Source organism: Solanum pennellii, chromosome 1 (genome assembly GCF_001406875.1).
Source record: "Solanum pennellii chromosome 1, SPENNV200".
Taxonomy (NCBI): Eukaryota; Viridiplantae; Streptophyta; class Magnoliopsida; order Solanales; family Solanaceae; genus Solanum; species Solanum pennellii.
The window spans coordinates 100,426,584-100,442,706 of record NC_028637.1 but is presented as its reverse complement, the minus strand read 5'-3'; the positions used below and the strand labels follow the sequence as shown (position 1 = coordinate 100,442,706).

The following is a 16,123-nucleotide window of genomic DNA, read 5'->3' as shown; positions in this document are numbered from 1 at the left end:
TTACTATTTTTCTTTTTGCATCTAAGACCGGGTAATGAAACTAACAATTATATCCAAGTTCAAAATGTCTAAAATACTCCTCTAACAGGAAAAGTGGGAACCCATCTCGGTGCCCCTTTGTAATAGCAAGAATCCTAAATTACAACAAGCCGCATGACGATCAACCCTAGTTACCAACGCTATAAATAACGGGGAGTTTCCACTGTATGTTTGTGGTATTGGTACGATCTGTTCCAAGTTCTATAACACAAATAAAATTTGAGGTTGAAGATAAATATAATAACAAGTGCATGCAGAGGTAAAGAACTTGTTCGAAATAAAAAGATATCGCATGTTATCAATACTTCCTAATATTACTCTAGTATTGTATTGACTTAACCAATAATAGTTGAAGTCCCTTAGCTTCCAAAGATTTTGGTCTACTTCAATTAATACTATAATGAATTGAACTTCTTTATATATGCAACAAAGATATCAAAGCCCGCAGTCTACAAAGTTCACCTACAACAATTTGGGAACGTCAGACAGCAACTTAGCACATTTTCCACCAACCAAGCTAAGTACTGATGACGTAAACCATAATCTTGCAAATGCAGTGCAAAAGCGGTTAACCAGCAAGTATCCTTGCAATCTCTAAATAGCAAACGTTTAGAAAACAATAGGAGAAGATTGATAACACGCCCCTAAAACATTGCAGGAGAAATATCAACCAACTACAACATAGCTAGCTAATCACATTCAACATTTAGGGGCAAAGAGCATAGTTATAACTTCGTTGACAAAATTGTAAATAACGTCTCACAAGGCAAAATAATCCAGATAATGAAGAGCTACAAAACTAAAGTTCAACAAAGGACGTTCTATCAAGCTGACCAATTCAAGCTTCTCAATCTTCCTCCTCAGCCTCATTGTCAGCAATGTTGAAGTACCTCAACTCATAAACATTACGGTCCTTGTTTGAGGAAATTACTCGAAGCCAATCACGGACACTGTTCTTCTTTAAATACTTCTTAGTCAAGTATTTCAAATACCTGGTCAAAAAAGCAAACATTACCACATAGAACACAATGTATAAATAAACATTTTATAACAAAAAGCTACAGAAAAATATGGCAAATCACAACAGTTATAATATCCAAAATTACAGTGAAAATAAGCTCTCATGACGGGGGCAGCTAAGACACCCCCTTTAGTGCAAAATAGGCACTAGCTGGCAATTACAACAGGATTAATCAATCTGAATTCTGATTAAAATGAAACAAAAGTATGGGAATTTCGTTTGTCAGATATTAAATTCCCTATCATGAGCCTAATTTGCAAAAAAAAAATTATCCACAAAAAGCAATGCAGTATAATAAGACCGTAAATTGAATTGCCAAGCAAGCTTTTAACAAATGAATCCAACAAAGATGTTGCTCTGGACCTTAACGTTGCCAAAAGTATATCAACTCCAATTTTGTTTTTTAGTTAAAGACAAATAAATAAAGAGACCACAGAACATGATCCACTGAAGTGAAAAGCAACTTTTGTTGAATTACTCTACACTGCACTACACAATAAATTGCTATCTGCCACTGCATATGGAAGTAACAGAACCCAGGCACAAGATCATCTACAAACTTCAGCATCACCTTTATGCCAACCAACACTATGTTATCCAATGGATTTGATACAATAGTACATCCACCAGTCACCTTTCGAAGTTCAATTATCCAAGGACTTTATTCTGTTTTGCTTAATACGTACAATTATCCAACACAGGTAATTTAACCGTCCTTAGCCGCCGACTTTATTGTTTTGTGTATTAAATTTAATTCTTTTAATGAACTCCACATAATTTCTGTTCACATTTTCCATGTGTCTAAAACTCCAAATATATGGATAGAAATATACACCAAAAGACTAGTTATCATCAACACATCTGATCCTGTCATTAGTTCTTCATAAGGCATACCTTATATAGAAAATTAACAATGGATTGAAGTTTCAAATTAGGACATCGAGACTATCCATAAATCTTAATTAATAATCAAAAAGCATCACCAACTTATAATAATTTAGAACTTGTACTCGCCACAGCATTCAAAAAAGTAACAGTTCGGTATCTCCATAAACATACAAAGGATAGAAGCATGGGTCAACAACAAAGGTGAAGCCTTACCTCTTGGAGAAGGTGCTATCGGAGGTGACGGTGATTTTGGTTTTGTCACGTGTGACAGTCACGGAGTCACCAAGAGCTCCAGCCTTTCCTCCAACCTTGATGCGCTCCTGAAGAAACTTCTCCAAAGAGGCGATTTCCATGATGTTGTCCTCAACAGGCTTTGCGCAATCAATCACGAAGGTGGCTCCCTTCTTCTTCCCACCCTTGGTGGCTCCGCTGCTTCCTTTACTCATCTTCTCCGACGATTAACAGGATAAAAACCTACCTGCATTTCCACGAAAAACATATAAGTATCACACATCAAAGAATCGAACTGTGGAATGAAATTAAGAAGAGGGAATCAGATAACTGACCTGAAAAGCTGCGGCAATTTGGGAGGAATAATGAGAAGAGAAATGGCTAGGGTTTCTGAGCGCGGGGTTTATATATTACTGGGCGTGATTTTCTGTTGTGGACCGTCGTTGCGGTCCATCAGCATTTTGGGCTAATGTTATGAGTCCACTCAAGGCCCATTATTATTAGTAAGAATCTAGAGTCTATACTAAGAAGGGTAAATTGGGGATAACTTAAGAGTGATAGAAAGAGTAAATTGGTCAATTTATAATTATTTTATATATTAAACTAATAAATATATTAAAATATAAAAGAGAAGTCTCGTCCACAAAACACATAGTGAATGCGCAATTTGAAAGAGGATCGCAACTAGCATCCTTCGAGGTGTAAATGTTGACAAACTTCTCTAAAGCAATATTGACTACTTCCACGACTCAAATTCATGACATATATAGATCACACAAAAATAACTTTATCGTTACTTTAAAATTTCCCTAAAATAATTATTGAAGTTTTCAATTTTTATTAACCGAAAACTCTTGTTAGAATGTCATATCTATTACACTATGCCCTTGAGACATTGTTGTTGTCCTGATTTTCACTTATATGTCATACGCAAGTTGTTATATAGGAGCAATCCCATTATAAATCAACATACATTGATTGGTTACGTCTATTCTACATCTCAATACACTAAAAAGAATTTACAATTTTTTGTAAAAAATAATTATAAATTCAACCCCTCTTTTTAATAAATATACTATACATATATAGTTTTTTCACGATAAGTATATATATCATATGAGATATAATTCAATAATGCACAACATATCAACCAAGGACTTAATTTGTTATTAATGGATTTCACCGATCAAATAAGTAGAGTTATCATTGTTGATGTTTTCAACTAGACCAAAGTCATTTTATTATAGATGTTTCCTTTATTAGTTTTCTTTCCAACTATTTAATTAAAGGATCAATAGAATTTAATTACAATTTTATATAATAATTATAATAATTTCATTTCTAGAAAATTGTTTTTTATATATCAGCTTGTGTTTCAGATATATGTATTTATAATTAATATATTAGAAATTATAATTCTTAATTATATAATGACCAATAGAATAATGTCATTTGTTTAAACTTGTCATTTCAATATAAATTTTCTTCTTCTTACGTACCTAAAGGAAGGTGAAGACACTTTATGTGTCATTTTATCTACTAGGGGAGGGGGAGGGTATTAAATTCACTTAAAACAAGATTGAGTATGTAATAAATTGTCATAATAGTTTAACCATGCAACTCACTTTTCGAAATAAGTTCAAGAAAAATTTATGTTTTTAAAGGAGAAGTCTCGTGCACAAAACACATAGAGATAGCGGAGTTTGAAAAAGGATCACAACTCGCATCCTTAGGTGTGTAAATGTAGACAAACTATTCTAAAACAATAATGATAGTTTTCACGACTCAAATTCATAATAGATCATACAAAAATAACCTTATCGTTATTTCAAAATTCGCCTAAAATAATTATTGAAGTTTTTAATCTTTATTAACCGAACAATGTTGTCGTTGAATATCATATCTGTTACACTACATTCTTGAAACATTGTTGCTTATCGTGATTTTCACTAATAGGTCATACACAAGTTGTGATATAGGAGCAATCCTATTACAAATTAATATAGGTTCATTTCATTATGTCTATTCTACATCAAAATACACTAAAAAAAACTAAAATCCAACCCCTTCTTTTATTATTACACACATATATAGTCTTTCACGATAATTATATATAACAACCAAGGACTTAATTTGTTATTAATGAACTTCACCAATCAAATAGGTATAGATTATCATTGTTGCTGTTATCAACTAGACGAAAGTCATTTTACCCTCAATGTTTTCTTTATTAATATTCTTCCCAAATCTTCAATTAAAGGATTGACAAAATTTAATTACGATTTTATATAATATACTATAAGAGTAATTTAATTTCTAGGAAATTGTTTTTTTGTAAATCAGTTTATGTTTCAGATATATGTATCTATTTTTAATCATATTGAAGGATTTGTTTTTTTGCTAAAATTGTTTTAATAATATTTAAGGATTTGTTTTTGCTAAAATTGTTGTTGATTGACAATTGTACCGTATAAACATAAATTGGAGTTCGAAGTCAAAAGGATAAAAATATTACAAAAGGGCAGTCAAGGAAGCGATTTAGCTTTTTTGATTTAAAAAAATTGATGTGCCATTTAAATTTTTGACAATTTTCTTTGCCCTTTTGATTCAGGAACTCACATAAATTGTGTTAGTTTTGTTCTAGATATGTTGTTGTTACAGTAAACTCACACTTGTTGTTCATGCATATTAATCTTTTTAAAAAAAATAAGAGAATTATTAATATGAGGAATCAAATCGTCAACAACATGGAAAGTGATATACTCGATCAAACTCAAGGTTCCTCGTATTGCTCTTTTGCTTTCCTATACTTCTGTCAAGTATTTTCTAACTTTTTTTTAACAGCCAAATTAGAATTGAATCAAAAGGGAAGTATGACTATACAATTTTGTAGGACCTTAAATTATTTATTTCAACCAGCTATAATTCTATCCATTCATTCAATGAATCTGAGCAAAAACTACTAGTTGATAGGAAAAATTCTCTATGTTTTCGTATTTTGTTATTCAAAACATCGATTACAAAAAACATATCAGGAACCTAGCATAGGGCTGGTGTTACCACAAATAATTTTGACATAAAAATTTACAAAATTCATGAATATTCCTTGCTTCATTTCTTCTGTGCAAATGAATTCATGTTGACAAAGCTGGGATATCGTTGGGCATTGTCGTTGGTTTTGTGATCATAATACTCAACTGCTGCTGCACCGGCTAATGCGGCGAGTGTAAGTGCTTGTGCGTGCAATCTTATTTCACATCAACAAAAAAAATATTAAAGTTGGCAACAAACATGACACCTAATAATAAATCTAATTATAAGAAAATGGAGAATTAATATATGAGAAATTGGTACCTAGCGTGGATGAGCCTGACACTGGTTTTCATGCTGGGTTTTGACCAATTGTACGCCACCGATCCCACTATTCCACTTAGCCACAGAGATCCTTGGGGAAAATTCATCCAAATCAATATGAATTTCAAATTAACAGCAAATAGATCTGAAAAAATGAAATGAAAAATTACCGACGGTGCGAAGCTTGTGGTCAGAAATCCATTCCCTAGCAGATTCAAAGCTGGTTTTTTGATTAGATGCATCCATCTTTAGAACAGGACAAAGATGGAGAATCTAATTTTATTTTTATTTTTGTAAGAGAAATAATGAAATTGTTTTGCCAATCGTGCTTTTTATATTTGCATTTTGCGGTTAGAGAAATGGAAGGAGAAAGAAGAGTGAAATTTGCAACACGAGAAGCAACGGGATCCGCATCTTTTTAGCATGTGAAAAAAGTAGTAGTTTTTTTTTTTTCAATATGCCACCAAAAGACTTGACAAAACACTTGTCCTCTTGTTTTTGATTTAATAATAATAATATAACCAATAATAACAATTTTTATTATTTTTTAATAAATAATAATTTTTTTGTGCTTGAAAATAAAGTAGTGTAGCTGACAATTTCACATGTGTTTTTAACTTTGCCAATTTATCTTTATCCTATTTCGGTCATTTTTTTCTGAAAATATTGAAGACTAGAAAAACTTTAATTTTTTGATCGATCTTAGAACATTTCGTAAATGCTTTAAATAAGTTATCAAAAAGAATTTATTTGGTGGTTTCTGTAAGAGTTAGTGTTTCAATTAATTTTGAAACAAATTCATCCGTTTTGAAATAACAAATACATGAATGTGAGTTGTAACATTCATTTATTTAATTCTTTGTTATAAACATTTGCAAGAAGCTTTTTTTAATTCTACGTTATGGGTTTTTGAAAGATAAATTTTTTGTTTCCAATTCATGAACCTAATAAATTCTATTAATTAAAAATCTTTTTCTTGCAAATCTCTTTATCCTATAAATTGAGTTTCTTTTGGTTGAAAAAGATAAGCATTCAAACAAAAGTACTTTCCCTTGAAAACACTTGTGAGACATTGATCAAAAGGTGAAATCACCAATTCAAGAATAGAAGAACAACATTTTCGAATGCTACTTGTTTTGTGGCTTAGTTGAATCTCGAAGATAGAGTTGTTATTTATTCTTCCGATTGCTCATGGAAAAGACTCTAACTATCTTCAAGAAACGTATTAATATGCCTCTAAGCCAAGCAAAAATTATTTTGTATTCCTTGTAATTTTATCATTCTTGTTCATTTGTTCTAACAGTTTCTTATTAGTGGGCGGCAATTGGAGAAATTGATATGAATGACTTGTATGGTCAGATTTATTAGTTTTTATTCAAACTATTTATAACCATTTGAATTGAGTTGTTTGATCATATTGTGCTCTCATTACTTGCTTATGCTATATTTTTATCCTTTTATAAGAGTTCACCATCCTCTCTCTTAACCAATCATTATGCGTATATTCTAAGCTAGATTATGAATGTATTATTAAGAAATGTGAATCTAAAATAAAAAATTAATTAGTTTGATATTCATGTGTTTAAGCATTAAAAAATCATTAAAATTTTAAAAATACAAATATAAAATTATTTTTTATCTATCCAAACCACTTAGATAAGAGACTTTACCTAATTTTTAAAAAGAAATACAAAACAAGATAAATAAAAGGTTCAAATTTCTAAATTCACCTGCATCTAATCATCGCACGACACTATATGACGCTTCAAATATAGATTTACACATCTATAATTAAGTACTTTTTAACTAATATAACCCTACTATATTTGATTTCAGAATAAAGAACATGAATTCGCGTGAACCCACTAACCCCTCCTAAATACGCCTCTGGTTCTAAGAATTTCTATGCTGGTGTTTGCTTATGGCATTGAATAATAATTGAATTTATATTTGTAGATTAATGGTATCTATTACAGTGATTAAATATTAACCTTTAATTCTAGGACTTGCTTAAGATAACAATAATAAGACACATGAAGAAGGATCAATTATCAAATAGTTGAAAACAATAAGAAAATTTATTATGCTATTCTTGACAAATTATTAAACACTATTAATTCTGAAAAAAAAATTTACACTCCTATATTTAATATAAAATCGAAAGATAGACGAGAGAAGAATAATTATAATCTAATCCCATTGGAAAAGTATATTTTATTTCCCACTTATCTTATTCCTTATGAGTTACTTTATCATTAAATATTCGTAAGTGTCCTAGGACAGATGTCATGTATTGACGTGTTTAGATTTAGGAAAGTTTCTAGACGTAGCGTTCGATAGCGACTATTTTTCTCCTATATATAAGTTCCGCGCATCTTCTAAAATAAAACCATTTGTATTTATTTTGTCTACTCTAATCTTCCTTCTTTTTTTGCTTTTCTACGCAACCTCTCGTCGTTGTATATCTTCAAGGTAAGCTGCTTCTCCTTTTCTTCTCCTAATCCAATTTATTAGGTCAAAATAACATGCTATAATTTTTCATTGCTTCTCTGTTTTGTCTATGCAAACTCTGTTTTCTATGTGACACATAATTTTTGATTTCCTAGTTCTTGAAGAATCTTTAGGGTTTTTCTATTGTTTTTGATGCGATCATAATCAAGAACTTACAATAAGAACAGTTTAAATATATAAAGGATTATATATCAGTAAAGAATTTCGTTTAATTTCTTGATTTCCGTCTCCCGGTACTGTTAATCGGCGGTTATTTGAATGTTTGGCACGTTTTTTTTTAATGGAAAATAATTTTCTAACGTATGTGTTGGTGTGATGACTGTTTTCCCTAAAAGTTAGTATTAGATATTAACTATCCATAATATTAAAAATTTTGGTATTGTTCTGATGAAACTTTTAGGTATAAATGTTGATAGTAAGTGCAAGAAAAATGACTTGAGAGTTGAGTCATAAATGATCGGAAGTTATTTCTCCCTTTTGATGGAACCTGTTGGAAAATATCTTCGGAAGTTATTTCTTTGTATATCTGATGTTTGATGTGACTACTATTGCTGACGAGCATAATCTTTAAGAATCGATTTAGATTGATAAGTTTATGGTTTTTGCTACTCGGATTCTTATATTCTATTAAACTTCGTTTTGATTTTGGTGTTTGTTGTTTCTTTATGTAGAAAAATGATTTAGATTGATAAATTTATGGTTTTTGCTACTTGGATTCTTATATTCTATAAAACTTCATTTGGATTTGGTGTTTGTAACATTATTCTTTATGGTAGAAGCTTTTCTTTAACAAATCAAGAACTGTTATAGTTTTCAGATTATCTTCTTGCATTTTGTTGCGATGTTACTTTACTTTTCTTCTTTGTTTTATCCTTCCTTAGTTTGGCCATTCCTTAAGTCTTTCACGGATGAGTTTCAGTCAACTTTGGTAAGCCTCTCCTCCCTCCAAACCAAAAAAGAAAAAGAAAATAAACTTCTCTTATTTGAATTCTTGACTGTCTACATTACCACTTAAATCTTACTTTACTAGATAAATTAAAAAGAATTGTCCACATTACCACTTCCAATGTTTGAACAAGCTGCTTATTTTTTTGGGTAATGATTTCAGGCAATATGGGTCGTCTAAGTCGGACTATCTACGTTGGAAATCTTCCTGGTGATATTCGGGAGAGAGAAGTAGAAGATTTGTTTTACAAGGTTAGTTAGATAAATTACTAGTTGCTGGAAAAATACATTGTATCCAATTTCATGTGCTCGCTATCACTAATCTATACATTTACCTTCAATTTGTTGCCCCTTTTGTGTTCATGCCACCTAAAAAAGCTACAATAGGTTCCACGAGAAGTTGTATTTTTGGATGGATCGGAGGATGAACGAATTTGATTAACACAGAGGGAAATAAGTTGCTCCTTTTATCCAAATCACGTTCAAATGAAAGCATAGTCATCTTCTTTTGCTTTTTTAGAGTGTGACTTCAGTGGTTCGGACCTATTCAGTGAGCTTCCATTATTGTCACAGTACTCATTCAGCCTTTCAGTTTTCCAAGTAGCTCCTGAAAGCCATCTAATTTGGTACTTTTGGTGTTCTTTTCCTAATAGAGAAGCCACACAACTTTGCAATGCAATATAAATTAGAGATGTTTTAAATTTATTGCTCAAGTTTTTCTGTCATTATGTTCAGTAATGTAATTGCTCTTGGTTGATTCCTAGGTAGATTTCCTTGAGATATATTATAAGTTATGGATTTTTTTGATATGTATTGACTTACCTTCTGAATTTTCTTGGTGATTTTTTGCAGTATGGTCCCATTGTGGAAATTGATTTGAAAGTTCCACCTAGACCACCTGGTTATGCGTTCGTAGAGGTGAGTTCTTTTCTAAGAGTTGAATCGCTAAGATGTTAGTTTTTCCCTTGGGAATCATTCTATTAGGGGTTTTGGAGATATATCCCCACATAAAAATCAACTTTAGTTTACACAATATTTGATTGGAGTTTGATCTTAGTCTCCACAGAAAAGCAAGAATTACTTAATACACTGTCTAGTTGTTCCCTTTTGTTTTCGTTATAATAATACATGCATGAGTTATGCGGGAATCATTTTATGTGGGATAAAATGAGAAATAAAAATATGTGTATCTGTAATACATGGATTTAAAAATGCCAAGAATATCATTCATAATAGTTAATTTTTTTTTTTAAAGCAAAATATGTTTTAAAATTTTACACATATACTATTAATATGTAACCTGATCAAACTAAATACCAACAAGAAGTAATCTGCATTATGCAATCCTTGTATTCTTAATCTTTACATTACGAATCCTGGCGTAAGTGGCCTCTAAACCAAAGAATCCCTTATTGTATCGGGAGATAGCTCAATTTTCTGCATGCGTTTCTTTATGCTACAGAATTTCCGATAGATCTAATTGGTGTCATTCCTTTTGTATTTTCCANTTTAAACCAAAGAATCCCTTATTGTATCGGGAGATAGCTCAATTTTCTGCATACGTTTCTTTATGCTACAGAATTTCCGATAGATCTAATTGGTGTCATTCCTTTTGTATTTTCCAGTTTGAAGATCCTCGTGATGCTGATGATGCCATCCGTGGGCGTGATGGCTATGACTTTGACGGGCATCGCTTGCGAGTTAGTTGTCTCACACCCCTCCTCTCTTGGTGATGTGGTGATGTTGGAAGTCGGATAATTTTACCATATTGTTGTTTATAATCATCTTTGTAGGTTGAACTTGCACATGGTGGGCGAGGGTCATCATCATATGATCGCCACAGTAGTTACAGTAGTGCGAGTCGCAGTGGACTTTCTAGGCGCTCTGACTATCGCGGTTAGCCTGATTTGGATAGTGTTTTCGTGATTTTCGCCTCCTTGAAAGTTAAACTTATTTCATATGGTTTATCTTGCTTGCTAAAATGTAAATATTTTCAGTATTGGTCTCTGGACTACCGTCTTCTGCTTCATGGCAAGACTTGAAGGTTAGAATTTATAACAGCTGTCATGTTATGATCAGTAAAAAAGTTGGGAACTTGCTAGAGCTTTGGATCAATGTGGTTTCTCTTACTTGATTTTGCTAGGATCATATGCGACGAGCTGGAGATGTCTGCTTCTCTCAAGTTTTCCGAGATCGTGATGGTGAGTTAGGTTTACTGTGGGAGTTTCTGTGGTGGCATTTCGTCAATTCTTGATGTGTTCGATTCATCCATATATGTTCTCAAGGATGGAAATGTACATTTGTTTTAAAGTTATACTCTCTCCATTTCAATTTGTTTGTATTAGTTTTGACTTGGCATGGAGTAAAAAAAATATATATAACTTCTAAATCTTGTGATCTTAAACTAAAGATGTGTATAATTTACTAAAGTGCTCTTTGAATGTTGTGGTCCTAAACATGTCATCCTAGATGATGGATGTTAAGAGTAATATTAAATATGGTAAATGGTGTTCTTTTTGAAGATATACCAAAATAGGAAGTAAGACAAAAAAAATTGGAACATAGTATTTTAGACATTTTTGCTGAAGGAGTGGCGAACATAACAAATTGACACAAATCAGGTTTGATCATCTGTTGCTTTTATCGTAAAAAGACTCGAGAAGCATGGCTCTTAGAAGTGTTACTTGGGATAGGGCCAGTTCTTCAGGAAATATAGTTATACAGACATTGTATGGCACGAGATCTCTATACACTGCTTTCATGCCAAGGCTTTTGACAATTAAAGGAAAATGTCTACTCTTTTTGTCTTCCATTGTATAAGTTAAAGCACAAAATTGTAAGGATGTGTAACCATTGTACTGGAAGCAGTTGATGTTAACTGCTGCTATTTTTGCAGGTATGAGAGGGATTGTGGACTATACCAACTATGATGATATGAGATACGCGGTAGGCTATATAAAGGCTTTAGTTTTGCTTATTTGATCTTTAACATCATCACTGGTTTTTTCTGCTCTGTAATAATAATGAATTTGTGGTTTAAGAAGTTCTATACTCTGTCAGTCTCATGTATCCTCTTCTTGCTTTTGCAGATAAAGAAACTTGATGACTCTCTGTTTCGCAATCAATTCTCTCGAGCATATATTAGGGTCTGTTCTCTGTTGTTAGTAGAAATACTGGGTCATATGCTGTGTTCATGCATCAATTTAACTCAGTTACCTACTATTTAGGTGGACAAGTATGATAAGAGGCATAGCTATTCCAGGAGTCCAAGTCCATACAATTCTAGAAGCAGAAGTTACTCAAGAAGTAGGAGTCCTCGACGAAGCTACAGCAGCCAGAGCAGAAGGTTTGGTTTGGTTCCGGACTTCTTTTCATCTTTGCACCTCCAGAATATTTAGTATTTTCTAACAGTCAGTTGACAGTGTATCTCCTAGGGGTAAATACTCTCGTCGCTCTGTGTCTGTCTCACCCTCAAGGGCTTTTTCCCCTGCTCGCTCTCTTTCAAGGTACTTTTTCGTTTCACATCAAGGTTTTTATTTATTTTTTATGCTTCCGAAATTATCATGTGTTCATAACATTCCTATTTCGTGTTTTGATTGCATATGGGTTTGCCCTATTTGAATTTTTTCTGTAAGTCTGCCAGATGCAGTCTGGTTGCTAGTGTTCTTCTTCGGATCCTTGTTTCCCTTCAATTGAGAATTATCCCCTCCTTGGTGGTGTTTCTATGCTTGCTTAATAGAAATTCTGCATGAGGACTACTAGCACAGGTTGACTGGGAGAATCTATTGTTTGCATCTTTAGCGCTGCTTATCTTCGTGGTTTTGACTCGTTAAAGAATTGACACCTCTGTTGGAGAAAGGACTACTCACAGTTTTCTACACAGTGGCTTGTTTTCTACATTTCCTGTGATGATGTATGGGTTAGCTGATCAATCACTCCTTTTTTGATGTTCCATTTTCAGTGATATGCAGAGTCGAAAGACTCGTGGTAGTATCACAAGAATGTGTGGAGAAGTACATCTAGTGTCTCTCTTTTTCTTTTGTGAGCTATAGAATGATATCATAATTTCTGGAAGTTTGTAGGAATAGCAATGACCAAATAATTATATATACTTGGAGAGGGATATGAATTCGACATTTATCGTGCGGTTGATAGATGAGGAATTGGAAATTTGGTGCTATTAGAATGACGAATGAGAGAACCTTATAATTTATAGACTGGTCTGTTATGTGGGAAGTTTTACTGGCACCAAGTTATCAGAGTCAACCCGAGTCCTTACTGGATGAGAACTTACACAAGGAGATGTCCCCCTCTTTAAGAATGAGACTACAAGATGATCTACCTCTCTTTTTTTGCTTGAGTTTGATGGATTTGTAAAGTCCATTTTCTGTAGCTCTATGCCTCAACTTCTATTTATCTAGAAGAATCTGAAATCTGAGTAGTTTTACTGTTGCCTAGTACGTCTTACCGATTTAAATATCTTTTGCAGACTCGTCATACTTTTTATTCTTTCCTCGATGTTGTTAGAGGCACTTGAGGTTTGAAGTAAGGTTCAATGCTGACGGTGTATGTTGCTAGATTCTGTGTCTCAAGTCTTAACCAAAACCTGCTAATTAAATGCTTTGGTATATAGCCTGTAAAGTGATATTAAAGAAGCGTCATGAAAGAGTTTGAAATTGACTAGGAATAGGAAATGAGGAACTTAGTGTAGGAAGCTAGGAAGCTAGTGAGTTAGATGTCTATAATTGCATATTTTGCATCTAAATAGTTTTTTTCAAGGAAAGTGTTTTGAACTTGATTATGTGGTTTTACTTTAAGTTGTATTATTTAAATTAATTGCTATATATTAATTTTCATCTATATAGTTGTTTGTGTTGTGATTATTATGTCATGGTTAAGGTTTACATACATCCTACCCTCGTCAAACCCCACTTGGAAGGATTATACTGGGTATGTTGTTACCGCCGTTGCATTATATGTATCCAGGACCCATGTGTTTTGNCGTGGTTAAGGTTTACATACATCCTACCCTCGTCAAACCCCACTTGGAGGGATTATACTGGGTATGTTGTTACCGCCGTTGCATTATATGTATCCAGGACCCATGTGTTTTGATGTTTTTGTATAGCAATTTTATTGTACTTCGCATACCAACTTCTTTTTGTTAAGGAACGGTTGCCATCGTTTTACGTTTTTCGCAAAACAATACACTGTTCTCGCCACAATTCCTCTTGTTTTGGGTGTAGGGGAGGAATGGTTAAAGAAGAGAACATCAGGAGAATTAATGGGTTTTTTTGGCGGGTGGAGGGCTTGGGGAGATTGAGTTCAGGGCGTAACCATCACGACTCTTGTAGTTTCTCATTGAATATTTTCTGGTTATCAATTGAGTTGTGAGGAAGGATTTAGTTAGTTGGGGCCTTTCTAGTTGAACGATTGGATAGCCTTGTTTAATTTGAATTTCCAACTTAAAAGTTGATTTACAGAACCACTTGAGAATGACATCGTGAAAGAACTCTGAAGCAATAATATTGGTGGATGAAATCTTAAACTTTCTTGTCTGGTTTTCTAAGATTCCACGGAGAATAGATGCAGTTTCCTTCTCTTATTGTTCTCTTCTTCCTCTATCTGTTCTTTCAATGGGGGGTTCCTTCAGAGCGGACCAGCTTTTTGGTTTAGTAAGATGATTACAAAGATTGCCTTTTTTGTTTTCTAGATCTGGCTTCCGCGGCGATCTGGGAATTGCTATATAGACAGGTGATGGTTAATGGTGCTCAAATTCAGACAACTCGTTTGGTTGTGGCTTTAACCTGATTTAGTGGATGAGCATGTCCGACAAACTCTGTATGGTAAATTGCATTTTAATATGTTATTTAGGTGGATCTACCTCACAACAATATATCAAGTTGTTTTGGGGCTAATCCTTTCATGGAACGCATCCAATAGACAAATAAAAAGTATTTGTTTTTAGAGCGTGGGGCTGGAGCAGGCATTTGTATTGTTATGGCTCCCATAAATTGGACATCTAACCTCTAGGAAGTGTGTTGCAAATGGTTTAATGTTTCAATGTGACCTTGTCGGGTGATTGGTATTTAAGAGATTGCGGCAGCTGTTTGATAAATACTATGATTATGGACGTGGAAGTAGCATGGACTCATTTGGGAAAGGTCATTCTGGAACCTTTTGGCTACAGAATTCTATTGATATTAACTAACTATAATTGTTTCTGGGGTTTTTGCAGATCTCTATCAAGATCCAGATCTCCACTTTCACCTGTAAGTCGTACTAGCTTTTTAACTCCTCTTTATGGATGTTGAAGTTCAACTGTGCATATTAAGTCATGTATATGAGGTATGCTTTCATAATCTTTGCTGCCTTGTAGCCGCCTCGTTGGAGGCATGGAAGGAGCCCGAGCAGGAGCAGGAGCAGGAGCCAATCGTATTCTCGCTCTTCGGTATGATTGAATAGTCATTGTGTGGTTGTATCGTTCATGTCATCATTAGACCTATCTCCATGATCATCACTTGAGGATTTTATATGCCAGGGGATATCGGAATGAGACTTGTACAGAAACGAAGGGGAGATTGTAGCCAAAATAAAGTAGTATGTATGCAGACTTGCTGGATGTGAAGGAACTGGCTTTTAGCGCAGTGTAACATTTAAGGATGGAGCTTTGAATACTAGCTAGCTAGTTTGCCGTTTTAGAAACTTGTTCTAGTTTTATGGCCATGCATGCTTCTTGAACTGTTTAAGTAAAACTTGAGGATGTATATCTGTTACATATGACCAGTGATTTGTCACTTGTATTATCAAATGTTTTTCCTTTAAGCTATGAGATTCGTGGAGGAAGACCTGAGGTAACGTTGGTGTTGCTGTCAAGACGGTTTTTAAGAATATGGAGTCAGAAAAAAATAGTATCGTTCGATTGAATAGTCTTCCACATTAAAATGCCTTTCCTGATATCTCATAAAAATATTTGGTTACGTTTATATTTTCAAAAAAATGCCAATACAAAGGATCATTTTCCACCTTATAATAGGCGTGTCTATCGGGCTCCATCAAACACCTTGTATACAATAAGCTACCTCTCCTTTTTAAAATGCTTTTACGAATATCCCATAAAACATTTATAATTTT

At 33.4% G+C, this 16,123-nt stretch overlaps 3 protein-coding genes across 9 annotated transcripts; 1 reads left to right on the top strand and 2 right to left on the bottom strand.

Annotated features, from left to right (window-relative positions):
- Window positions 1–607: 607 nt before the first annotated feature.
- LOC107008156 (60S ribosomal protein L22-3) lies at window positions 608–2,659 on the bottom strand. The gene is made up of 3 exons (XM_015207083.2): window positions 2,515–2,659; window positions 2,162–2,426; window positions 608–1,031 (listed from the first exon to the last, which is right to left on the bottom strand). Exons 2-3 carry the CDS (start codon window positions 2,392–2,394, stop codon window positions 887–889), a joined length of 378 nt encoding a protein of 125 aa, XP_015062569.1. The 5' UTR covers window positions 2,395–2,426; window positions 2,515–2,659; the 3' UTR covers window positions 608–886.
- Window positions 2,660–5,117: 2,458 nt separating this feature from the next.
- LOC107028491 lies at window positions 5,118–5,864 on the bottom strand. The gene is made up of 3 exons (XM_015229575.2): window positions 5,704–5,864; window positions 5,534–5,624; window positions 5,118–5,426 (listed from the first exon to the last, which is right to left on the bottom strand). The coding sequence occupies exons 1-3, from the start codon at window positions 5,777–5,779 to the stop codon at window positions 5,291–5,293; spliced, it is 303 nt and encodes a 100-aa protein (XP_015085061.1). The 5' UTR covers window positions 5,780–5,864; the 3' UTR covers window positions 5,118–5,290.
- A 2,030-nt stretch (window positions 5,865–7,894) lies between these two features.
- Window positions 7,895–15,865, top strand: LOC107015372 (serine/arginine-rich splicing factor SR30). Of its 7 annotated transcripts, XR_001456362.2 has the most exons (17): window positions 7,895–8,005; window positions 8,926–8,972; window positions 9,153–9,241; window positions 9,842–9,907; window positions 10,615–10,689; window positions 10,783–10,885; window positions 10,987–11,033; window positions 11,133–11,190; window positions 11,886–11,935; window positions 12,079–12,135; window positions 12,217–12,335; window positions 12,412–12,495; window positions 14,703–14,835; window positions 14,958–15,153; window positions 15,228–15,261; window positions 15,369–15,440; window positions 15,531–15,865. XR_001456362.2 is itself a non-coding variant. In XM_015215845.2 (15 exons), the coding sequence occupies exons 3-15, from the start codon at window positions 9,158–9,160 to the stop codon at window positions 15,543–15,545; spliced, it is 852 nt and encodes a 283-aa protein (XP_015071331.1). In that variant the 5' UTR covers window positions 7,895–8,005; window positions 8,926–8,972; window positions 9,153–9,157; the 3' UTR covers window positions 15,546–15,865. The 7 variants fall into 7 exon arrangements, 4 of the variants coding, with proteins under 4 accessions (XP_015071331.1, XP_015071145.1, XP_015071310.1 ...); XR_003578688.1 differs by having other exon boundaries at window positions 12,424–12,495; window positions 14,703–15,153; XR_001456359.2 differs by having other exon boundaries at window positions 14,703–15,153.
- The last annotated feature ends 258 nt before the right edge of the window (window positions 15,866–16,123 follow it).